This window comes from Solanum dulcamara, chromosome 7 (assembly GCF_947179165.1).
Source record: "Solanum dulcamara chromosome 7, daSolDulc1.2, whole genome shotgun sequence".
Classification (NCBI taxonomy): domain Eukaryota; kingdom Viridiplantae; phylum Streptophyta; class Magnoliopsida; order Solanales; family Solanaceae; genus Solanum; species Solanum dulcamara.
Window position 1 is genome coordinate 74,672,708 of NC_077243.1, and position 20,899 is coordinate 74,693,606.

Genomic DNA, 20,899 nt, shown 5'->3' on the forward strand with positions numbered 1-20,899 from the left:
GCTTCTTTGCCCCCCAAGTGATTAGAGATGAACTAAGAAAATGAGCCATTTCTGAAGTTTTTTTATTAACCAAGTACCATGCATAGTCTGCAGCAGCGTATCTCACCAAATTGAAAGAATCTCTAGAAGGATAGTATAGGACCAGGCCCAAGTTCTTTTTGAATATCTCAAAATTCTTTTCACCGCTTTCAAATGAGACTCTTTAGGACAATCTTGAGAGCTTGCACACATCCCCACACTAAACATAATATTAGGCCTACTTATTGTCAGATACAAGAGAGACCCGACAATTCCTTTGTATATGATTTTATTTACTACGGGGCCAAGTTCATCAGCATCAAGCTTAGAATTAGTTCTAATTGGAGTATCTATTGGCTTTGCATTAAGCATATGGCATTTCTTCAAAAACTCTTTGATATACTTTTCTTAGAAAGTAGAGGTCCCATGTGGTGATTGTTTTATCTTTAATTCTAAAAAGAAACTGAGTTTACCCATCATACTCATCTCAAATTCTCTTTTCATAAGGTAAACAAACTCTTTGCAGAGAGAATCAGATGTTGCTCCAAAGATGATGTCATCTACATATACTTGAAAAATGAGCAATTCCTTTCCTCATGACTTCAAGAATGAAGTATTATCAATTTTCTCGCTTTTGAACCCATTATCAAGAATTTTTTTTTACAATCTCTCATACCAAGATCTAGGAGCGCGTTTCAGCCCATAAAGAGTTTTGTCCATCTTGAGCACATGATTTGATTGATCAACATCTTTAAAACGAGGAGGTTGTTTGACATATACTTCTTTCTTCAGATATCCGTTCAAAAAGGCACTATTTACATTCATTTGAAATAGCATGAAATTCATATATGCAACAATTGCAATCAGAATTCTAATGACCTCCATCCTTGCTACGAAAACAAAAATTTCATCATAATCGATCCCCTTTTCTTGATCATATCCTTGAAACACAAGCCTTGATTTATTTCTTTTGATAACACCATGTTCATCCAACTTATTTGTCTACACCCACTTGATCCCTATGATAGTTCTGTTAAACGGTCTGGGAGCTAGGTGTCATGCCTTACTGTGCTCAAATTAATACATTTTTTTCTTGTTTAGAGTTTACTCGGTCAATATTCTTCAAGGCCTCCTTCATACTTTTGGGCTCAATTGTTGATAGAAAAGCTGAAAATGCAACCAAATTTCTTGTTTTAAATCTGGTATACATTCCAAAATTCAAAGGAGAAATAAGATTATCCAAGAAGTGTGATGACTTGTGCTTCCATCCTAAATTTCTTGTATGTTGATGAGTTTGATCTGCCTCATCATCTTCATCACTAAAATTTGTAGCATCAAGTTGAATTTGATCATTTTTGTCAATATTATGAAGCTGAAAAGGTCCCTTATCTGGTTCTTTGTCTTCGTCAGCCTTCTTAATATCATTAGCTTCCTGATTTAGATTGTTATCAACCACATCATCTATGAGACTATCCCTCTGAATTTGAAGCAACTCTTTAATTTTTGAATCATCCTTGTTTTTAGATTCTCAATTCTTTCAAATTCATCAAAGATAATATGGACACTTTTTTAATGCATAGTGTCCTTTTGTTATTGACTTTGTAAGCTTAGCTAGTAGATGAGTAACCTATAAACACTCCTTCATCACTCTTGTAATCAAATTTCTCAAGGTCATCATTTCTATTGTTAAGAACAAGGCATTTGCAATGAAAAGCTCTAAGATAACTCAATTTAGACTTTCGATGATTCAATAGCTCATATGAGTTTTGTTAAGGATTGATCAGATTAGGCATCAATTGGTGACATAACACGCAATCTTCATTACTTCAGCCCAAAAATTCTTTGGGAGATCAAAATATATTAGAATGGTTCTTCCAATGTCAACTAAGGTTCTATTCTTCCTCTCTACCACACCATTCTGCTGAGAAGTTCTAGAAGCTGAAAAGTTGTAATGTATTTCATGTTTAGCACAGAAAATTTTGACTCAACATTTTCAAACTCAATTCTATGGTCCAACTTGATCCCGACTATCTTGTAGTTCAACTTTATCTAGATCATTTTGAAAAAAGCCATTAACACATCAATAATTTATCTTTGGACTTGAGAAATATTGTTCAAGTGTACCTTGAGAAATCATCTACAAGCAAAGATGTATTTCTTTCCTCCCTTACTTTGAATCTTCACAGGCCTACTCAAATCCTGATGAATTAGTTTGAGTGGTCTGGTAGTGCTTACCTATTTCTTCTGTTTGAACAGGTTCTGGCCTACTTTCCTCTGATGCGGGCATCACACATTTTTTTTATCTTCAAATTTTATATTTGGTAGTCTACGAATCAGGTCTTTTGTCACAAGTTTGTTTAGGAGAGAGGCACAAACATGACAAAGTCTTCGATGACAAAGGTCGGCATTTTCATCTAGAGCATTGATACATGTCAAATTATCTCCCTGACAGTATCCAAATCAGCTATGCACGTGTTTTTACACCTTCTTGTAGTGAGAATTACTTCTTAGATAACAAATTTGTAACAATGCATTTCTTACACATAAATCTAACTTCATTTTCTTTGTCACAAATCTATGAGACACTGAGTAGAATATATTTCAAAACATTCACATAGTACACATCTTCAATAGAATGTTTCAATGATTTTCCAATTCTTCCAACACCGAAAAATGTATTTTTTTTCCATTTCCAAATGAGACATTCCCTCCTTGAAGTGTGTTGAGTGAGAGAAAGTTTTTAGTCCTTTTAGTCATGTGATTGGAGCATCCACTATCCATAAAACAACACTGACTGCTTTCTCCAGACTTCACCTGCACAATGGATCACTTGTTAGCCTTAGGAACCCATTTAAGCTTAAGCTCCCAAAAAAACAGACAAAGGTGTAATCAACGTTTTCATAGTCTAGATGACGAACTTTGCTTTCTCATTTTAATATTAAGACCAGGTCCCTTCTTCATGTTTTCTTTTTACTTAAAATATCTTTAAAAATTCTTTTCAGTTTTTTTCCAAGCCTCACAGTCCTTCTTAAAGTGTCTATTTCTACCACGATGAATACACAATAAGTTATCAGATACAAACACACTTGCTATAAGGATTATAAGAGGAGTATAACTTCAAGCATCCCAGACCCTTTTCATCATTGTGTCTCTGTTATTCAGATTTATCAATATTTTGGAAGAAGTAGCCCATTTAAGAGATTTATTCAACCTCCTAAACTTGAACCAATCCGTTTTTTAATTGAAGATTTATCTCTAAGTAAATAAATAACTTTCAATTCAAAGTTTTTTAAAATTTCTTCAAGTTCCAGCTCAACTCTGATAGCTTTACTCTTATGCTTGATGTCAGTTTCAATTTTTTTTTTAAAGTTTCCTTAAGATCAATATTTTTTGTCTCCAATAAAATAATATTTTCTTCCATTTTTAACATTTTAATAGCCAGAGCAATTTTTTCATCTTTAAATATGTCAATATTGTTGTTCAGAAAATCTTTTTCAGTAGTTAAATCACAAAGTGAGTCAATCAAGACACTAGCTAATTTTTTTAATTTCTTGATAGAGTTGAGATTCAGATTTTCTTTGAGGTCAAGAAAAATTACCTCTTCATTAGTTTCATCTTTAGATTTTGTCATGAAGGCAAACATGGAGTCAAAAACATCTTCATCGTCCTTTACAGCAAGCATAAATGCATCTTCAGGATGTTAAGATTTCTCATAATCACTTGAGGAATTTCTTTAGATGCAAAGAGCTTTTTTCACTACATAATCAAAATATACTTTTCTTCTCGACTTATTGGGGACCTGGTCCCTTCGCTTGTCTTTGTCTCCTCCAAATTTGACATTGTTTTTGTGCTCCAACTTGTGCATAAGTAATTCTCTGATGAAATGCCCTTGCTTTCTACACTTGTGGCATAGGTTAATTTCATTTGTTGACCTATTTGAGCCTCCCTTCTTCATGAATCTACCGTGCTTTTTCACAATCTTTTGAAATCTGTAAGTCAAATAGGCCATATCCTCTTTTTCTTCATAATCATCACTTTGAGTGACTTTAAGAGCCAAAGATTTATCTCTTTTTGATTCATTTTTGGAATAATATTATTGCTTGTTTAGCTCATGGGTCTAAAGATTTTTAATCAGTTCATCCAATGTAAGAACGTTCAGATCCTTTGCTTTAGTAATATCATTTACTTTTCTTTCCCAAGACTTGGGAAGAATTCAGAGAATTTTCTAGACCTGCTTGCTTGTATGAATAGGTTCTCCCAAACAACAAAGCTCATTAGTAATGGAGGTAAATCGAGTGTGCATCTTTTGGCTGAAATTTTTTATATTGAGTAGTAAGCTTATCCACCTTAGACTCTTTTTCTTGAGTAGTTCCTTCATGAGCATTCTTTAAACAATTCCATATCTCTTGACAGTCTCATAAGAAGATATCCTTTTGTATTCATCTGCTCCTATCTGCACACCAGTAGCTATTTTGCCTTGTAGTTCTTCTCAATTTTCTTTCTATCAGCTTTATTATACTTCTTTCGAGTTTTAGGAACAACTCTAGTGATCTCTCCTTCTTTCACCTCATTTAGAGGGACATGAGGACCATTTAGGACAATATCCCAAAGTTCATTATCTTCGTCCATGAAAAAATCATGCATACGAGTTTTTCACCGGCCATAAAATTGACCATTAAAATGAGGTGGTCTAGTAGAGGATTGTCCTTCTTCCAGATTAGGTGGAGCAATCATTTCATTTCTCAGGATCTTCTTTCGGTATTAACCATATAGAGAATTAAGGCTCTGATATCAATTGATGGTTTGTATGAGTCCACTGCAAGGCAACAGATCTGGTCCCTTGACGAAAAAATAGTACAAAAGTTAAAACTTAAAATAAGAGACACGAGAGTTTTGCGGGGAAACTTCATTGCTCAAGAAAGGAGAAAATCATGACCCGTCACACAAGATTTCACCAACAACTTCACTAATAAAAGAGCTAAGATTCAGATTACAAACCCTTGCAATCCTAGGAATTAAACTCTTAATCCCAACCCCTTGTAACTCTATTACAAGTCAAAATTTTAAGCAATAACTCTATTGCCCAATAAATCAACTAACTCTAGTTGACATAGACTTCAAACAACTCAAATAATTAACTCTAGCCATGACCTTAATAACTCGAAATACAACGTGAAATGATCAATATTTCCTTATAACACAAGAACTGATCTTACAAAGTTTAGAACATAAGACACAACATCAAAATAAAATAATCATAACTTTTTTCGGATAATTTTATCAGGTCCCTTGCTGTCGTTTTGAAGTTGTTCTTGCTTGGGAAAAATAGCTTTTACGTGTAAACTCTTGATATGCAAAAATTAGATTGTATCATGCCAAAGTGTGAGTATTATCATCTACACAAAATATTCTAGTGTCATCTGATTGGCTGGAAGCTCTGTTGTGTCCACTAACCATAGAAGGTGGTGTCACCTTTTACAGCTGGCCTCCACTCTTGTCCATGACGTACATTGCACTTGAAACCAAGTCCCTCCACTAGGTCCCATAATTTGTTAAATCATTAAAACTAGAATATAATACTTCCGGTCTTGATTATGTTAGCCATGATGATTTAGTCATTTTCTATTCAATATGTGAAGGGGTATCATTTTCCAACCTTTAAATGCTCGAGGGATAAAACGGGATTGACTATATTTTAAATTACCTTCACATTATACATATGTTTAATTAACCTACTACATGAAGATAGATGTGTCAATTGTTCAGTTTAATTGGCTACATTAAAAAAACACTATTTTAATATTTCAATTACTTTACTTTTCAAAAATGTTTTATTCGTCTCGATTTTTTTTTGATACGTTCGGTTAATTTTTTGTTTACTAAATGTCATTTAATAACTATGACAAACGACACAATATATATATATATATATATATATATATATATGAGTTTTACGTGTTGATGGTTCGATTCGATCGGTTATTTAAAAAAATTGTACCATTGCAATGTTTCCATTACTCTACTTTCCGAAAATATTTCAATTGCATGTATCGATTTCTCTTCGGTACAATTAAATGTCACGATCAAGACCGGTTCATGAATGACACTCACACTAATCCTCCGATGAGAGAACCAATACTATACCCCAAACTAACATCCTAATATAGAAACAAACATTTAAAGAAGTGGAAACAACTTTAAATAATAGTTTTAAAATGAAGTTCCCATAAACTCAGAAAGCTAACCAAACAAACATAAATTTGCAGAAGTTAATCCCTATAACCTGAAAGTCATCGTACCAAAATAATAAGTAACAAGTCTAAGATAAGGGGATGCAACCCCGAAATAATAAACATAACATAAGTCTGAATGAAATAGTTTAAGTTCGAAATGATGGATTAAGAGCTAAGATGGATCCACGACAGCCTGAAAGAAATGGCTCACCCTAGAATCCGACGAGTCAAGGATCTCCTAGCTAAAGTATGTCACTAGCCGCCTGAAGATGCCTTATACTTAACAAAAAAAAAGCAAGTGCATTATCAGTACACACAACAACAATATACTGGTAGGATCACGCGGTCATTCCAGTAAATGAAATATATACAAGTAACCACAACATAGTAAACCACACATATATATAGTACATTATCCAATTATCAATTTCTGATTAGTACACAGTTTCACAATGTCAATAACAAATGCAATAATCACATATAGTCCTCTCATGAAATCCATACCAAACTGTTAGTGTGCCGGCGTGACACCTATCCCAATAGTTAGTGTATCGACGTGACACCTGTCCTAATATGCACCAGCGTGGTACCTAATCTAATATGTACTGATATGGTACCTGATCCAATATATATCGACATGGTACTCGATTTAATATTTATCGATGTAATACCCGATCCAATAAACACACTTGCACAATTAATTAACAGGTTCATTACATACAATTGATCACAAATAGTCATTTCATTAAGTTCATTCCATCTTTCTGTTTTCACATACATGCATGCAATACTATTAATGTAGTTAATAGGCATACATAACACATATAAAAAAATAAACCATCACCTACCTCGAAATCAAGCTTGAATACTCTTAAGGAACTTGAGCTTTCTCTTTCCAGAGTATCTTGGCTTGTTCATAGTCTAAAATAAATAAAAAACACAAGCAATCAATGAATAAATTACACTAATTATATTAAAATACTAACTCTTGACGAAGTTCATGATCCTATAATCCAACTAGGATTTTTTCCACCATTAAATTCAAACCAAGAACCCCCTGCTAGGATAATTACCATGGATTCTAGGTTCTAAAAATCAAAATACAAGTTAGGGGAGTATTTAACTTATTTTTAGCACGAGAATTAGTGAAAAACTGAAAAGAATAGCCTCACCTGCTCTCAAAAATCAAAATTGCAGAAAGAATGACGTTTTTGGGTTTTACCCAATAAAACCCGCATTTAGCCCGCCATCCCTCAATAGTGCCCCCCGTCACGACATGTTGCATAGGGAAAAAAACTCTGAAATTGAGTCCCAGGCCTCCATTTCGCAACACACCCTCAATTCTGGACGTTCCAAAACAACTCTTTCACGCCAAGATCAATTACAGAGTTCTACTCGCCCGAATTCGATTTCGTAAAATCGTACAGACTCCTTAATATCTTGGCTAGCAACTCAAACGATCAAACTCATAATTTAAGCCCACATCCATTACCAGATTATCCCAGACCTCACCTAACTCAGATTTCATCTAAATCTAACCTAGGCTCGAAATTTCCATGTTACTACTCGAAAGATTTCCAACTAAACTCCTCCCACATTGATTTATTTATAACGACGAAAACATATCGTTACATTAAGTTAATTTTTATTTTTATTTTTTGAATGTCAATTTAACGATCGTCATAGCTGATACAATTTGATATAATTAATTACATCAAAAAGTTACAATAACATAGAATGAATATTTTTTCCTTTATAATATTAATATCCTACAATGCGGATAAACAAAGATATATACTCATTATGTTATCATAATCTCATGATGCACCACTCTTATAATGTTCCTTTCTTTTATTGAGAGATCATTCCTATTCTATTGTCTTTACAATTACGGGGGATTGTTGGTATTTTTATTAATGGGTGGTAATATAAAATCAAAGATTTATTTATCTTCCTGAAAATTAAAGTTAGTCAAAGTTCATGCCTAAAGTTAGTTAATGTTCATTCTTCCGAATTAACTAGGTTCGTTTTCTGAATTTAAAGTTAGTCATTATATATTTCATGAATTAAAAGACCTTTACTATCCAAACTTTGTTATTTATTATCTATATATACATATTGAGATTTCTCTTGTCAATATAGAAAAAATTCTCTCTTCTTCGTCTTCAAAGTTCTCTTGTCAATATAGAAAAATTTCTCTCTTTCTTCTTCTTCTTCAAAGTTTTCCTCTTCTTTTATTTTTTTAGTTAATTAATTTGTGCAAATTTCAAACATACAATCATAAGTGCACGTGTAACCTTGAGGAACGACATGCTAGACAGCTAGAACAATTTGCATCTCTATAGTGTCGAAATCACTTTGAAGACAATGCCTTACATGGCTTGCCACAATACAATATTTGTAATAATTATTTACTGTTTTAGCTTTAATTCAGTATTAATATTATAATACTTTTCTAGCAAAATATTATCTTATATAGATGGAAAATCATTACTGTAAATTTTACTGAAATGGTAGTTAATGAATATATACAAAAAGGTACAATAATTTTTTCACTTGTATAAGGCGAAAAAGTTTCCATGCGAAAAGGGAAAAAAAAGAAGGGAGAAATGTTAGTATTTCCGTAATATTAGAGAACAATGGGGGCATATTTTAAACATCCCCGATATATTAGCGTCAAGAATGACGTGTCGTGCTCATCAATTACGAGATCAAAAAAGAAACACACCATATTTCAATCTCCACCGTTCATTTCATATCCACGTCATCGATCCGCGTCTCTAAAGATCAACGGCTGTTAATCACTCTCTCAACAAACACATATTGACCATGACTTGGGTTAGTTAACTCAACCCTGATTACTCTTTTCCCCAACCCTGACTCGCCTCCCCCCAATATCAAGCGGTAGAGTGTGAGTTTTTTTTTAGAGAGAGAAACTAGAGAGAGGAAGAAAAAAATTAGGTTTTCTATGCATTTTCCGGCGCAGAGGAAAAAGTTTGAGGTTTGTTGAACTTTTAGTCCTGTTTAGTCTCGACGCTTTGCTTCTCGGATTTCGTTTTTGGTCCTCCTGTAGTTTTCTGAAAATTCGTATTACATGAGTTGTGGTTCTGATTGATGGATGAGATTTGGGAAAGAGCGGTGGAGACGGCGTTAGATGGCGAGAGAAACTTTGGTTCTGTTAGAACCCTAACGTTGGACGGAGCGGTGAAGTGTATTCATGGTAAGTTGGCTCCCCCGTCGATTTTCGAAAGGTTTCAGAATTTAGAGCACCTGTCAATTGCAAATACTGGTGTTACATCGCTTGAACAGTTTCCTCGGCTTCGGAATCTTCAGAAGTTGAATTTATCGGACAATAGAATCGCTGGAGGCCTTGAGTTCCTTGTAGAAGCTGGTTTAAATTCTCTTAGGGACCTTGATTTGTCTAATAACAGGATTCAGGATATCGATGATCTTCAGCCTTTGGCTGAACTCAGGCTTGTGTCGCTTGATCTATATGAGTGTCCCGTGACGAGGGTTAAGGATTATCGATCTAGGGTTTTTGGTTTGATTAGGTCGTTGAAGTATTTAGATAAGATGGATGCAGAGGGTACTGAGAGGCCTGAATCGGATGATGAGGAGGAAGAAGAAGAGGAGGATGAAGAGGATGATCCAGGGAGCGGGGAAGTTGATGGAGAGGAACATCCATTTAGGCTGAACAATGGACATACGGTTGAGAGTGAAGGTGTGGTAGATGTGGATGAGGAAGAGAGTGATGCTGATGAGGAGGAGACAGAGATAACTAGAGTGATTAATGGGTCTAAAGGGGATGGTTCCAGTCACTCAAATGGCTTTAGAGTAGAGGCAGCTTCTGATGGAGAGGATGATGATGATGATGAGGATGATGAAGATGAGGATTTTGTGGAGGAGATAGATGAAGAGGGAGATGAAGATGATGTTGTTGAGGTTCATGAGATAGAAGACAGTGATGAGGATGAAGATGGTGTGGAGGAGGACGACGATGACGACGATGATGATGATGACGACGATGAGGATGAAGAGGAAGTTGATAATGATGATGGGGATTTTGCAGAGCCTGCAAGTACGGGGAGGTTGAATAGCACAGAAGGGGAAATTGATGGGCATGAGCATGGAGAAGATGATGCAGACGAGGATGATGATGGGGAGACAGGAGAGGAGGAGCTAGGTGTCGAGGAGGATGGTGATTTCGAAGATGATGAGGATGCTGAAGATGAGGTGAAAATTTCTCCTCTTTTAGTTGGTTATTTCTTGTTTCATTTTAGTGCATCACATGTCATAATTTGTTTTGTTAAATGGCTTCTTGCTAGTTGCACAACTTAATCTGCACTCCTTTTGCTGTTGGGTGAATTGTTTATTCATTGTTTCTCTTGATATTAGCTTTATGAAATATGCATGGTTCGTTTGTTTACTGCTGCTAGAGAATTGTTAGAATTCTATGTTATTGGAGTTCCATAGTGATTAATCAATTTGTTACATTGATTGTTGTTGATACCTGTAATTTTGTCTGGCATTGGTGAGGAATTGTCCTTGGGTTATTCTGAACCTGGAAATTTGGTGCACAGATTGTTTTTTGTTGCCTTCGAAACAAAGCTGATTTATCAGATCAAGGTGGTGTAATATATATTATTCTGGTTGAAGCTGTGCATTCTACAAATTACCTGATGCATAGTTTTGTGTACACAACTGACTAGAGACTTGCAAGAAGTTTGTTGAATGTCAGCGATTTTAGAATTCGTATGATACTTGCAGCTGTGTCTATGTGCTCTTTTTTAGTTATATGATTAAATTCTGCGTGGCCTGTCTAATATTCACAGGGAACTCTGATTATGCCTGAAATCTTAACTGTATTTAGTTTTTCTACCCAAAATAACATATGTGAATATCTTGAAGTATGTTCCAGTGGATTGTGTTTTGTTGATTTAAGAGTTCTTAGATTATTTTTTTTCAATTTTTGTGCTTGCAATTATATTAGAGGAGGAAGTGTTAAGAGGCTTAAAGCAGAAAATTTTAGATGATTTTCCGTGTTTTTGTGTTGCTGAGCTTCTCTCGAACAGCTCCCCCGGACCTCTTTTTTGGTCTTCTCCTCTTGGTTATGGTGTTTTTAGTCCTTTCATCTTTTTGTTGGTTTTAAGTTTGCTTTCTCTAATGAAAGCTCTGACACTTTCTTTTTCGATTTTTTTACTTTTGTGCCATCATATCCCATTCTCTGTTTTTTTTCAGAAGCTGACTGTCAATTGCCAAAGTATAGGTAAATCTTACCTTGTTAAATCTGCTGCTGCTGCTTTATGTGCTCTGTGTTTTCTTGTTTCTTTTTAAATGGTTAAATGATGTCTATTTGGCATCATTTTTTTTAATCAGATTATCCCAAAGTTAAAATTCATTTTCTTGTTTTCCACTTCTATACACACACACACACACACTGTGTTTCTTTTCGGGAAGGGACTGTCAAATTTCATTGCTGAAGTCTATGGGTAACTTGACCTTTTTGAATCCACTGCTTGTGTTTCTTTCTGTTTTTCCTGCCTATATTGGTTATTTTTGTTTTCTTCTTTCTGCTATAAGATCTTCTATCTGTGATTCGTTGGCCCAAGTGTCATTCACATGTATAAGTGATCTTCTACTTCCCTAGATGTGTTCTTTATGGTGCTGTAGTTTTGTATTTTGTTTGACCCTGTATTCTCCTCTTGGAAAATTGTTCTATGTGCTTTAGTTGGGGTGATCATTATATTGTTTGATGTCAAAATTGTCTTGTGGATTTTGCAGTGCATGAGTTACCTTCTATTTTTGGTATGCTGGTAAATAGAGAGCTGTACTGATTTTGTTACAAATGACAGGAAGAAGATAATGGCAATGGCTACCTTGTTCAACCAGTTGGCCATGTTGTAGTAGATGATGCTGAAGGCAGTGATGTGGAGGCCGTCAATGGGGATGAAGATGATGCTGAGTTGGAGGAAGATGTTGAAGATGAAGAGGATGATTTTGGTGAAGTTCAGGAGCAGCCACCATCGTCCACTCAGAAGAGGAAGAGAGATGATGAGGATGATGATGGTGGGGATGATGATGATGATGATGATGATGATGAAGAGTATTCAAAGTCATCGAAGCACCGTTAGCAACAGAATCTGTGGTGGGTTTGATTTAAAGAGATGATGCACTTGATAAATAGATTTGTTTTTTCAGACTGGTGGTATCTTTTTCTTGGATAGCAAGTAACACTTGTTTTGGTGGGAAATTCAGGTGTAGGATGATGATGGGAGATATACAAATGTTCAAAAGGTGGTTAGTAAATATTGGCGCTCTTGGTTTGGCTGCAGTAGCCGTTACCTAATTATTCAAAAGAGTGAAGAGGGAAGAAAACCAATCGGAGTTTGGAGGGGAATTTGAATTGATGGGGGAAAAAAGCGAATGGCAAATCTTTGGCTAGTTCTACAATAGTAGTAGGTGATAGAAGAATTCGTTTTCCGCCTTTTTTTTCTTTCTTGAATTTAAAAAAGAATGCTTTGCTGCCTTTTATTTTTATGGGGGATAGTTTTTAATTGGCTTGTAAAACAGCTTTGTGGATAGTAGTTGTCTCATGTTAAGTGTGACCGTTTATGACTCTCAGATGATGAGGCGAGCCTCCTTGATCTACTTTTACAGCTAATATCTTTTGCAACTTGCAGGTGGTGCCAGATGTCAGCTATTTGTGTCTCAATTGATTGCCTTGGTCTACAACCATGTGAACGATGACATGATATGATAACCCACCGGCTCAGAATATATCTATCTATTTAGTAAAGAAAAAAAGCAATGGTCCCAATCCAACAAAAAAGGAAAAAAAATTCCCTTTGCTTATTTTGTGCTAAAATATATTTATTACCCACTTGCATAGAGATGGGATTGGTGCACTCAAGAGTTGGTATCGTCGTGGTAAAGAGTATTAATGGGCTTGCTGGTGGAAGCCCATAAGTTTGGAGGGAAGAGGTCCTGCAATGAAAGTTGATTATGGAGAGAGCAGGCCAACTTGGGCCGTGGGTATAAATAGCAGGCTTCGATGTGGGTTTTTCGTCCAAATTGTGATCCAAGATGTCAGTTCGCGTGAGCTTCACAAGCCGCAATAGCTTTGCCGGTTGCGAATTGCGGCCTAATGGGATTCCACTTTGTTTAACTGTTCATACAATTTTTAAAGCAAAATTTTACAAAAGAGATGTAGCGCGTGTGCGCTTGGATTTGTATTAAATTTCTTAAATTTACAACTATTCAATTCAAATATTGTACAATACAAATTACATGTCCTTCCTCTATCTTCTTTAGTGACCACACCCTTTAATTTTTTTCATTGATTTTAATTCAAACATATATATTTTTAACCTAATCACATAATTATAAAATTTAAGTAAAATGATTATCATAGTGTCATATAAGATTGATTGATACAAATGAGTTTGATTCAATTTCTTTACTTTATCCCCATTTTTTACAAAATTATTGTAACAGAAAACGTCACTCTCCACCTTCCCCTGCCCCAACTAACAAAAACCAAAAAAGTTTATATTGGGATCTCCCGTATAATTTAAAGATCAAATACTTGATAGCCTTTTCTTATTTCCTACACCCACAGGAACTCAAAATGTTGATCTTTCTATCTCCATCGTCTCCCAAATGTCTTCTCCCATCACCAAAACAACACCCATACAATCCCAAATCAACACATCTCAAAATCCAATGTATGTCTAACCAAACATCCTCAACCTCAAACCCAATCGAAAAAATCGCCATAGCTGGTGGACTAATATCAACACCAGTAATAGGATGGTCACTTTACACCTTAAAAACAACAGGCTGTGGACTTCCACCAGGACCTGCTGGCTCAATTGGAGCAATTGAAGGTGTGAGTTACTTAGTTGTGGTCGGTATTGTGGGTTGGTCATTGTACACCAAATCGAAAACCGGGTCGGGTTTGCCCAATGGACCATTTGGATTGTTGGGTGCTGTTGAAGGGTTGTCTTACTTGTCATTGTTGGCCATTTTGGTTGTGTTTGGGTTGCAGTTCTTGGAACAGGGTTCGATTCCTGGGCCACTCCCTACCGATCAATGCTTTGGTTAAGATTTTATTGATCCGAGATGAGTAGAGGCGGATTCGAGATTTAAAATTTTTATTCAAGATTTTTAGTATCAAATAGATTGTGTTGTTAAAGTTATGAATTCGTATCTACTGTTTGTCGTGTTGGTGAATTTTCATACCTAAATTTATGCTCTGTGATGAAAGTATCTTATTCAGATCATGACTGTATTTATTGAGCAAAATATAGTACACATGAACTTATGATCTCTGTAAAATTAGACATTTTTTTAGAGTTGACATCACGTTGCAAAAAGGCTGAATGGTGCACTTGATTGAATATTGAGTGATTTGTCTAGAAGAATAGAGATTAATTTCCGCTAAATACTTCTTCTTTCTTTTTTTAGTGATACACTTATATTCTAGAAATTCTAGATCCACCTTTGGTTTAAATAAGTCTAACACTAGTACTTTATATATGCGCCTTTGAGATGAGCTTAAATGGAATGACATGAACGATTATGATTTGTAAAATGACTCCAACTTATTATTTGATTGGTGTATAATAATTATATTGTTGTTGTTATTGTATTGAGGGTGTAATTTACCTCTTCATTCCAAGTCTAGGAATGAAAATAGAACAATTTTTTTTGTAATTTTAACATTTTACTTGACTTTTGAGTTTGTGTTGATAATGGTTTGGTTATAGGCCATTGAATTGTTATCCAATGTTATGTGGTCTTGGTTTATCGAGGCAATAACCAAAAGGACGGGGTTCTTTCCATTCTTTTTTTTTTCTTTTCAAATAAGTTTGATTTTTTAAAATTTTTGCTTCAAGTTATATCTAGCGCAACATAAGTTCTTTAAGAACGTAGAACATATTAAAATATTACGATGCGAAAATTTAAATTTATGCCTCACCAAAAAATTATCAATTTTATAAATTTTTAAAAATTAAAGATACAAATCAAAAAATTAAATTTCAATTATTTATGAAAACATATCAATTGGTTGAACGCTTGATAATGGAAAGAAATGTTGTATTTACCTTGAAAGATATAAATTAAAGAGAAACACAAAATAAGGACAAAGGTGCAAATGACCCATCAAGATTCACGTTAAGTAAATCCTATGCATTTAAACTTAACTTTCAATATGCACCAACTCGTGTCCCATGAACTTCTAATGAAAAAGAATCATTTTCTAATTAAAAACAAACACAAGGCATGCAAGATTTAGAATAATATTTAGATATTTGATCTGAAATAACTACTCTACAACAAACTAAGAACCCGTTTGAATGTGCTTAAAAAGTAACTTTTATGTATGAAGTATTTTTAGAACTTTGAAGTGCTGAAAGTTATTTTTATAAATAAACAGTTGAGTGTTTGGATAAAAGTGCTTATGTTGAAAATAAGTGTTTGAATTTTAAGGTTAAAAGAATAAAAAAGGTAGTTTGGAAATTTAGTTAAAATATAAGAGATATAAAAATAATTTTCATGGTCAAACAAAATGGCTTTAAGCACTTAGAAAAAAAAAGTTAGAAATTCTAACTTTTCATTTTTGACTGACTTTAAGAACTTTATGACTTAAAGTTAGCATTAGGTAAACACGTCCAAAAGCTAAAAAGGGGCTTTGAGTTGGTTTTGACCAACTTAAAGTCTATCCAAACGGGCTCTAATAATAGAAACTGTGATGAGCTAAATTTTAATTTAAGTGGAGCCTAGCAGATATGTAGTTAGCTCATTAAGGGGTCGCTTGGTAAAAAATAATAACCCGAGGATTAGTAACACAGAGATTATTAATGTAGGGATTATTTTTTATGAAGTGTTTAGTTCATTGTCTTCCATCTAATTTTGTGTTTGGTTTAAAACTCTATAAAAAGTTTCTTTTCAATAATACACTTGAATTATTATGAGATTTTCTATTCCATGCAATTGGATCAAGGTAGATGATTGTCGGACAATATTATTTTTTGTGGCCTTCTAACTAGGTAAGAGAAGAATAATTTTGTCGCAACGTTTGCTATTTTCTCACTTGAATTATTTGAAGGCAAATAATTGTCATCTTAATAAATTGGTCACCCACAAAACGTTAATTTTCAATTTAATAAAGATAGGCCATCTACTTTTAAAATCGAAAAGATGGTAAATAATAGTAAAATCGAATAAACCATCTACGTTTACACATAAAAATTGCAGGTTGTAGTTTTAATATGGAATTATTATCTTAAAAGGTCACTCAATTTTGAGAATTTATCTAGCAAAGTCATTAAACTTTATTCTGTATTGGTAAAATCACTCAATTAAGTCTTTGTATCAACAAAATCACGTAATTAAATTAATTATAAAAAAAATTGACATGACAAAATATTGTTTTTATATTATGTAAATGAACCCACAAATTAATAAAATTTAAAAATTTGACGTGACAACTTTTTTATATATATATTATGTAAATATGAACTCACAAATAAATAAAATTTGTAAGCTAATTTATTTAAATAAATTTACTAGTAAAAAACTATAAATATAAAACATAAAATCAAGAAAATAAACAAAATGAATAAAAGGATTTGAGGGGTATTTTTGTCTTTACATATTTAATCCCATGGTATTAAATCCTATGTATAACTAAGAGCCCGTTTGGATGGGCTTAAAAAAAGTAACTTTTATGTATGAAGTGCTTTTAGAACTTTGAAGTGCTGAAAGTTATTTTTATAAATAAGCAGTTGAGTGTTTGGATAAAAGTGCTTATGATGTGAATTTTAGGGTTAAAAGAATAAAAAAAGGTAGTTTGAGAATTTAGTTAAAATATAAGGGATATAAAAGTAATTTCCATGGTCAAAGAAAATGACTTTAAGCACTCTGGAAAAAAAAGTTAGGAATCCTAACTTTTCATTTTTGACTGACTTTAAGAACTTTATGGCTTAAAGTCAGCATTAGGCAAACACGTCCAAAAGCTAAAAAAGGGCTTTAAGTTGGTTTTGACCAACTTAAAGCCAATCCAAACAGGCTCTAATACCACCAAATAGAAGGTATTAGTAAGGCAAAACTTATCGGTGACCCCCTAAAGTTGCACCAACTTTCACTTAGACACACTAACTAAGTTTTGTTCATTTTAGACACATTATGTCAGGCTCTGCTGTGTTATTTTGATACTTTTTTCACAATCATCAAAATATAACGTATGTGTGTTTTACACTCGCCAAATGACGTGTAAAATGTCAAATGAAATGATGACATTTGTCATTTGTGTCCAAAATAATTTTTAAATAATGATTTTTTAATAAAAAGAAAAGTAAAAAATATTTTATTAAAACCATTTTTGGGCTGATTTGGCAAGAAGCTTCAAATGAGCTTTAATGGAGTCTTCTAATTTCTATCTCAAATACTTCAATCCAAAGTGATGGAACAATGTTTAAATCAAGAATTGCAACACAAATACATCATTATCGTTTATTCCAAACAAAATTTAGCACTCAAAATATTTTTTCCAACTTTTGTTTGGGATTTTTTTTTGAGAAACTTTATTTTTGAAAAGATTCAAGGGCAAAGACGAAAAGCAGGCATAAAAACGTCTTCTTGAAGATGAGAATTCTCTGGATCTTAACAAAAATGCTCCTTTCTTGGTAGATTCGAAGCACAACTCATCCACAATCTTCAACTTTTTTTTGTAGTCAACTTCACACTCTCCCGATCCTTACTTAATTTTCTATCACTGTATGATTTTTTGCGATAATTTTTTGAGAACATTAAATAAAGAGTAAAAAATTAATTACATAGCTTTTATTCAATAAGAATTTTCAAGTTGTGGATATATAAAAATAAAGTTTCATTGAAAATTATTTTAGATCCAAATTTAATTTTTTCGAATTATTGTTACAGATGAATTAGAAAAATGAAAATTTGGTGGTTCTTGGTGGAGAAAAAAGTAAATGATGGAGATGGATGATTCCGGTGGTAATAAAGAGGGGTAGGTGAAGAGAAATGATGGATGTGTGGTGGTGGAGGGTGGAGTTAATGGAAGAGAGATAAAGTGAAGAAGAAGAAGAAAGAAAAAGAAAATATATTATAAAAAAAAATCTTTTCACGCGCTCAGATGTCCGTGCAATACACATCATGTGCCAAATCACCGAAAAATGTCAAAATGACACATCGGGGCCTAACATAAGGTGTATAAAATGAACAAAGCTTAGTTGAGGTGTTTAATTGAAAGTTGATGCCAACTTTAGGGAGCCACCGATGATTTCTGCCTATTAGTAATAATCATATAAACCATGTAGGGTGTATAACTAATACATGTATTCGTTATACATATGCCTAAAATCCTACCAATCATAGTACTAAATAATATCATACATAATACATAAATTATTTCTTCTAATACATCCTACCAAACGACCCCTAAAAGGATAGAGGAGCAATATAAGGCAATATCATGTTTTCCCCCCCTTCATAATGGCTAGTAGGCAGGGGCCGCTCAAGCACTTTGGTGACTTTAAATCGGGGGTCTTAAACTTTTGAATAATAATTAATAATTATTTTTATTTAAAATTTATTCTTTTAGTATGTTTTTTAAAATAGAAAGTTAATAATATATTTCTTAAAAAATTATTTTGAGATCCAAAGTTGTTCTATGTGAAAAAAATTACCTTTTTTTATAAATAGTATTCTCTTCGTTTCCCTACGTTTCAATTTATTGGTATGGTTTTGACTTGACACAAAATTTAAAATTTAATAAGAAAGTAAAAGAAGTTTCTTGAATCTTGTAGTATTATTTGTTCAAAAGTTTTGAGTCAGTTATTGATCAAAATCAAATCAATTTAATCGGTTTTAAAATTATTAAAATAAAATAAAATATACACCCATCGATTTGGTATTATCGGTTTCGATTTGGTTTAGTTCGGTTATTCGGTTATTAACCATACACTAAAATAAAAAAAAGAATGATTCATTCAAAGAAGAAAAAAAAGACAACAATTTATTCAAATAGAAATGAATTGTCTTCGTGACATTTTGGATCTTATAATTCATATACAATTATGTTTAACTTCCTGCTTATATGATTAGTTAATTCAACCTACTAAACAACATAAGCTTACTGAATAATGCATAAGCTAATGATGTTGTTGTACAAATAAAAGATGCATCATACCTTACTTTTTTAAATTAGTGTCCTAAATTTTTTTTGCATAAAAACGTGCTCATAAAAAATAATATATTGTGTATAGCGGGAGCTTTAGTGCACCGGACTGCCCTTTTTTATGTATATAATTATTGGTTCGATTCGGTTATTTCTTCAAGTTTTTTGAACAAAACGAAAAACAAATCAAATATTATTGATTTTTAAAAATGTAAAATCAAACCAAATAAAAATTAATTTGATTTTTCGATTTGAATTGATTTTTACCCAAATAATAAATACCTCTAATAGCTAGAGATGTGCTAATCGTTTCAATTTCAATGTTTGCATAAAAAAACGCATTTTATTAAGGAAGATAACTGACATTCATTGGGTGGCAACACTATGAATGTTCTAATTTGTTTCAATGATTGGATTGTAATAGAGTAAAGAATCAAGGGAATAGTAGAAGATTGCCAGAAGCTTTGAATTTGACTTTGCAAATTCATCTGTTAAGAAAACTAAAAGACTCATTGAAAATTTGAAATTTCTTTTCATATTTGTGTCCACTTATAAAGTTCAATTATATAATTTTAAAAAATCTAACCGCCCTCTGCCCACCTAAGGCTAAATAACATCATAGCAAGTTATGGGGGCTAGCCGAACACCCTTTTTCTCACCCCCAACTTGATTTCCTAAGAGTGGTCCGGCCCAAAATTGGGATCATAGGGCTCACCCATATGAGGTCAGATTGGACCGCCCAAGTTCATAGATTGTTATATGGGAACATGTTTCTTATAAAATATTTATTTATGTATTGTTAATAAATATTTTATAACCAACATCTTGGCCATTAGATGTTGTTTGGTCATTAGAGAATTAGGTCTCTTCCAAATTAGAGGTGTTTAAAAGCCAAAATTTTGAGTGAGAGGAAAGGGAGAAAGGGACTTTCTCCCTTAAGAAGGGAAAATCACATTGTTAGTCCCAATAGGATTCTCTCTCACCCTTTGAGAACCCTTCATTTACGGTATTCATTCAGGTACATGCTTTCTATTTTTGTCTTTCATTTTACCTATTTTAAATTTCTTTACTACAAAAACTCCATTAACCAACTTCAATATAATTCATAAACGAATGAATATGGCAAACCTTCAATGAATCCTAATGCATATTGTATATATGCATTGTAATGTTTGAAGGATCTTGACTTAATTCAATTCGTTATTTTTACACTTTCAATTTGTTATTTTTACACGGGAATTATAATTCTGAAAAGGAAGTTGTCATATTTTTTCTTTCACGTTAATGTGTGCAAGGTGATGTTTTTTTCTTCTTTGCATGGCAATGTATTAAGGGCATTGAGGAATTGTTGAGACAAACAATTAAACGTTAAAAAGGTTGATTTTTCGGCAGTTGCGTGTCGATTTCAAGCACAATCTTAGCCGGAAGGTCAGCGTTGGTTTAA

General features: G+C 33.3%; 2 protein-coding genes across 5 annotated transcripts; both read left to right on the forward strand.

Annotated features, from left to right (window-relative positions):
- Positions 1-9,160: 9,160 nt before the first annotated feature.
- LOC129894048 (acidic leucine-rich nuclear phosphoprotein 32-related protein) lies at positions 9,161-13,534 on the forward strand. 4 transcript variants are annotated; one of them, XM_055969544.1, is made up of 3 exons: positions 9,161-10,484; positions 12,104-12,396; positions 12,932-13,534. In XM_055969544.1, exons 1-2 carry the CDS (start codon positions 9,366-9,368, stop codon positions 12,380-12,382), a joined length of 1,398 nt encoding a protein of 465 aa, XP_055825519.1. In that variant the 5' UTR covers positions 9,161-9,365; the 3' UTR covers positions 12,383-12,396; positions 12,932-13,534. The 4 variants fall into 4 exon arrangements, 3 of the variants coding, with proteins under 3 accessions (XP_055825519.1, XP_055825517.1, XP_055825516.1); XR_008767610.1 differs by having other exon boundaries at positions 9,162-10,484; positions 12,104-12,710; XM_055969542.1 differs by lacking the exon at positions 12,932-13,534 and adding an exon at positions 12,507-12,872 and having other exon boundaries at positions 9,162-10,484.
- A 219-nt stretch (positions 13,535-13,753) lies between these two features.
- Positions 13,754-14,647, forward strand: LOC129895186 (uncharacterized). The gene has a single exon (XM_055970865.1). The coding sequence runs from the start codon at positions 13,879-13,881 to the stop codon at positions 14,353-14,355; it is 477 nt and encodes a 158-aa protein (XP_055826840.1). The 5' UTR covers positions 13,754-13,878; the 3' UTR covers positions 14,356-14,647.
- The last annotated feature ends 6,252 nt before the right edge of the window (positions 14,648-20,899 follow it).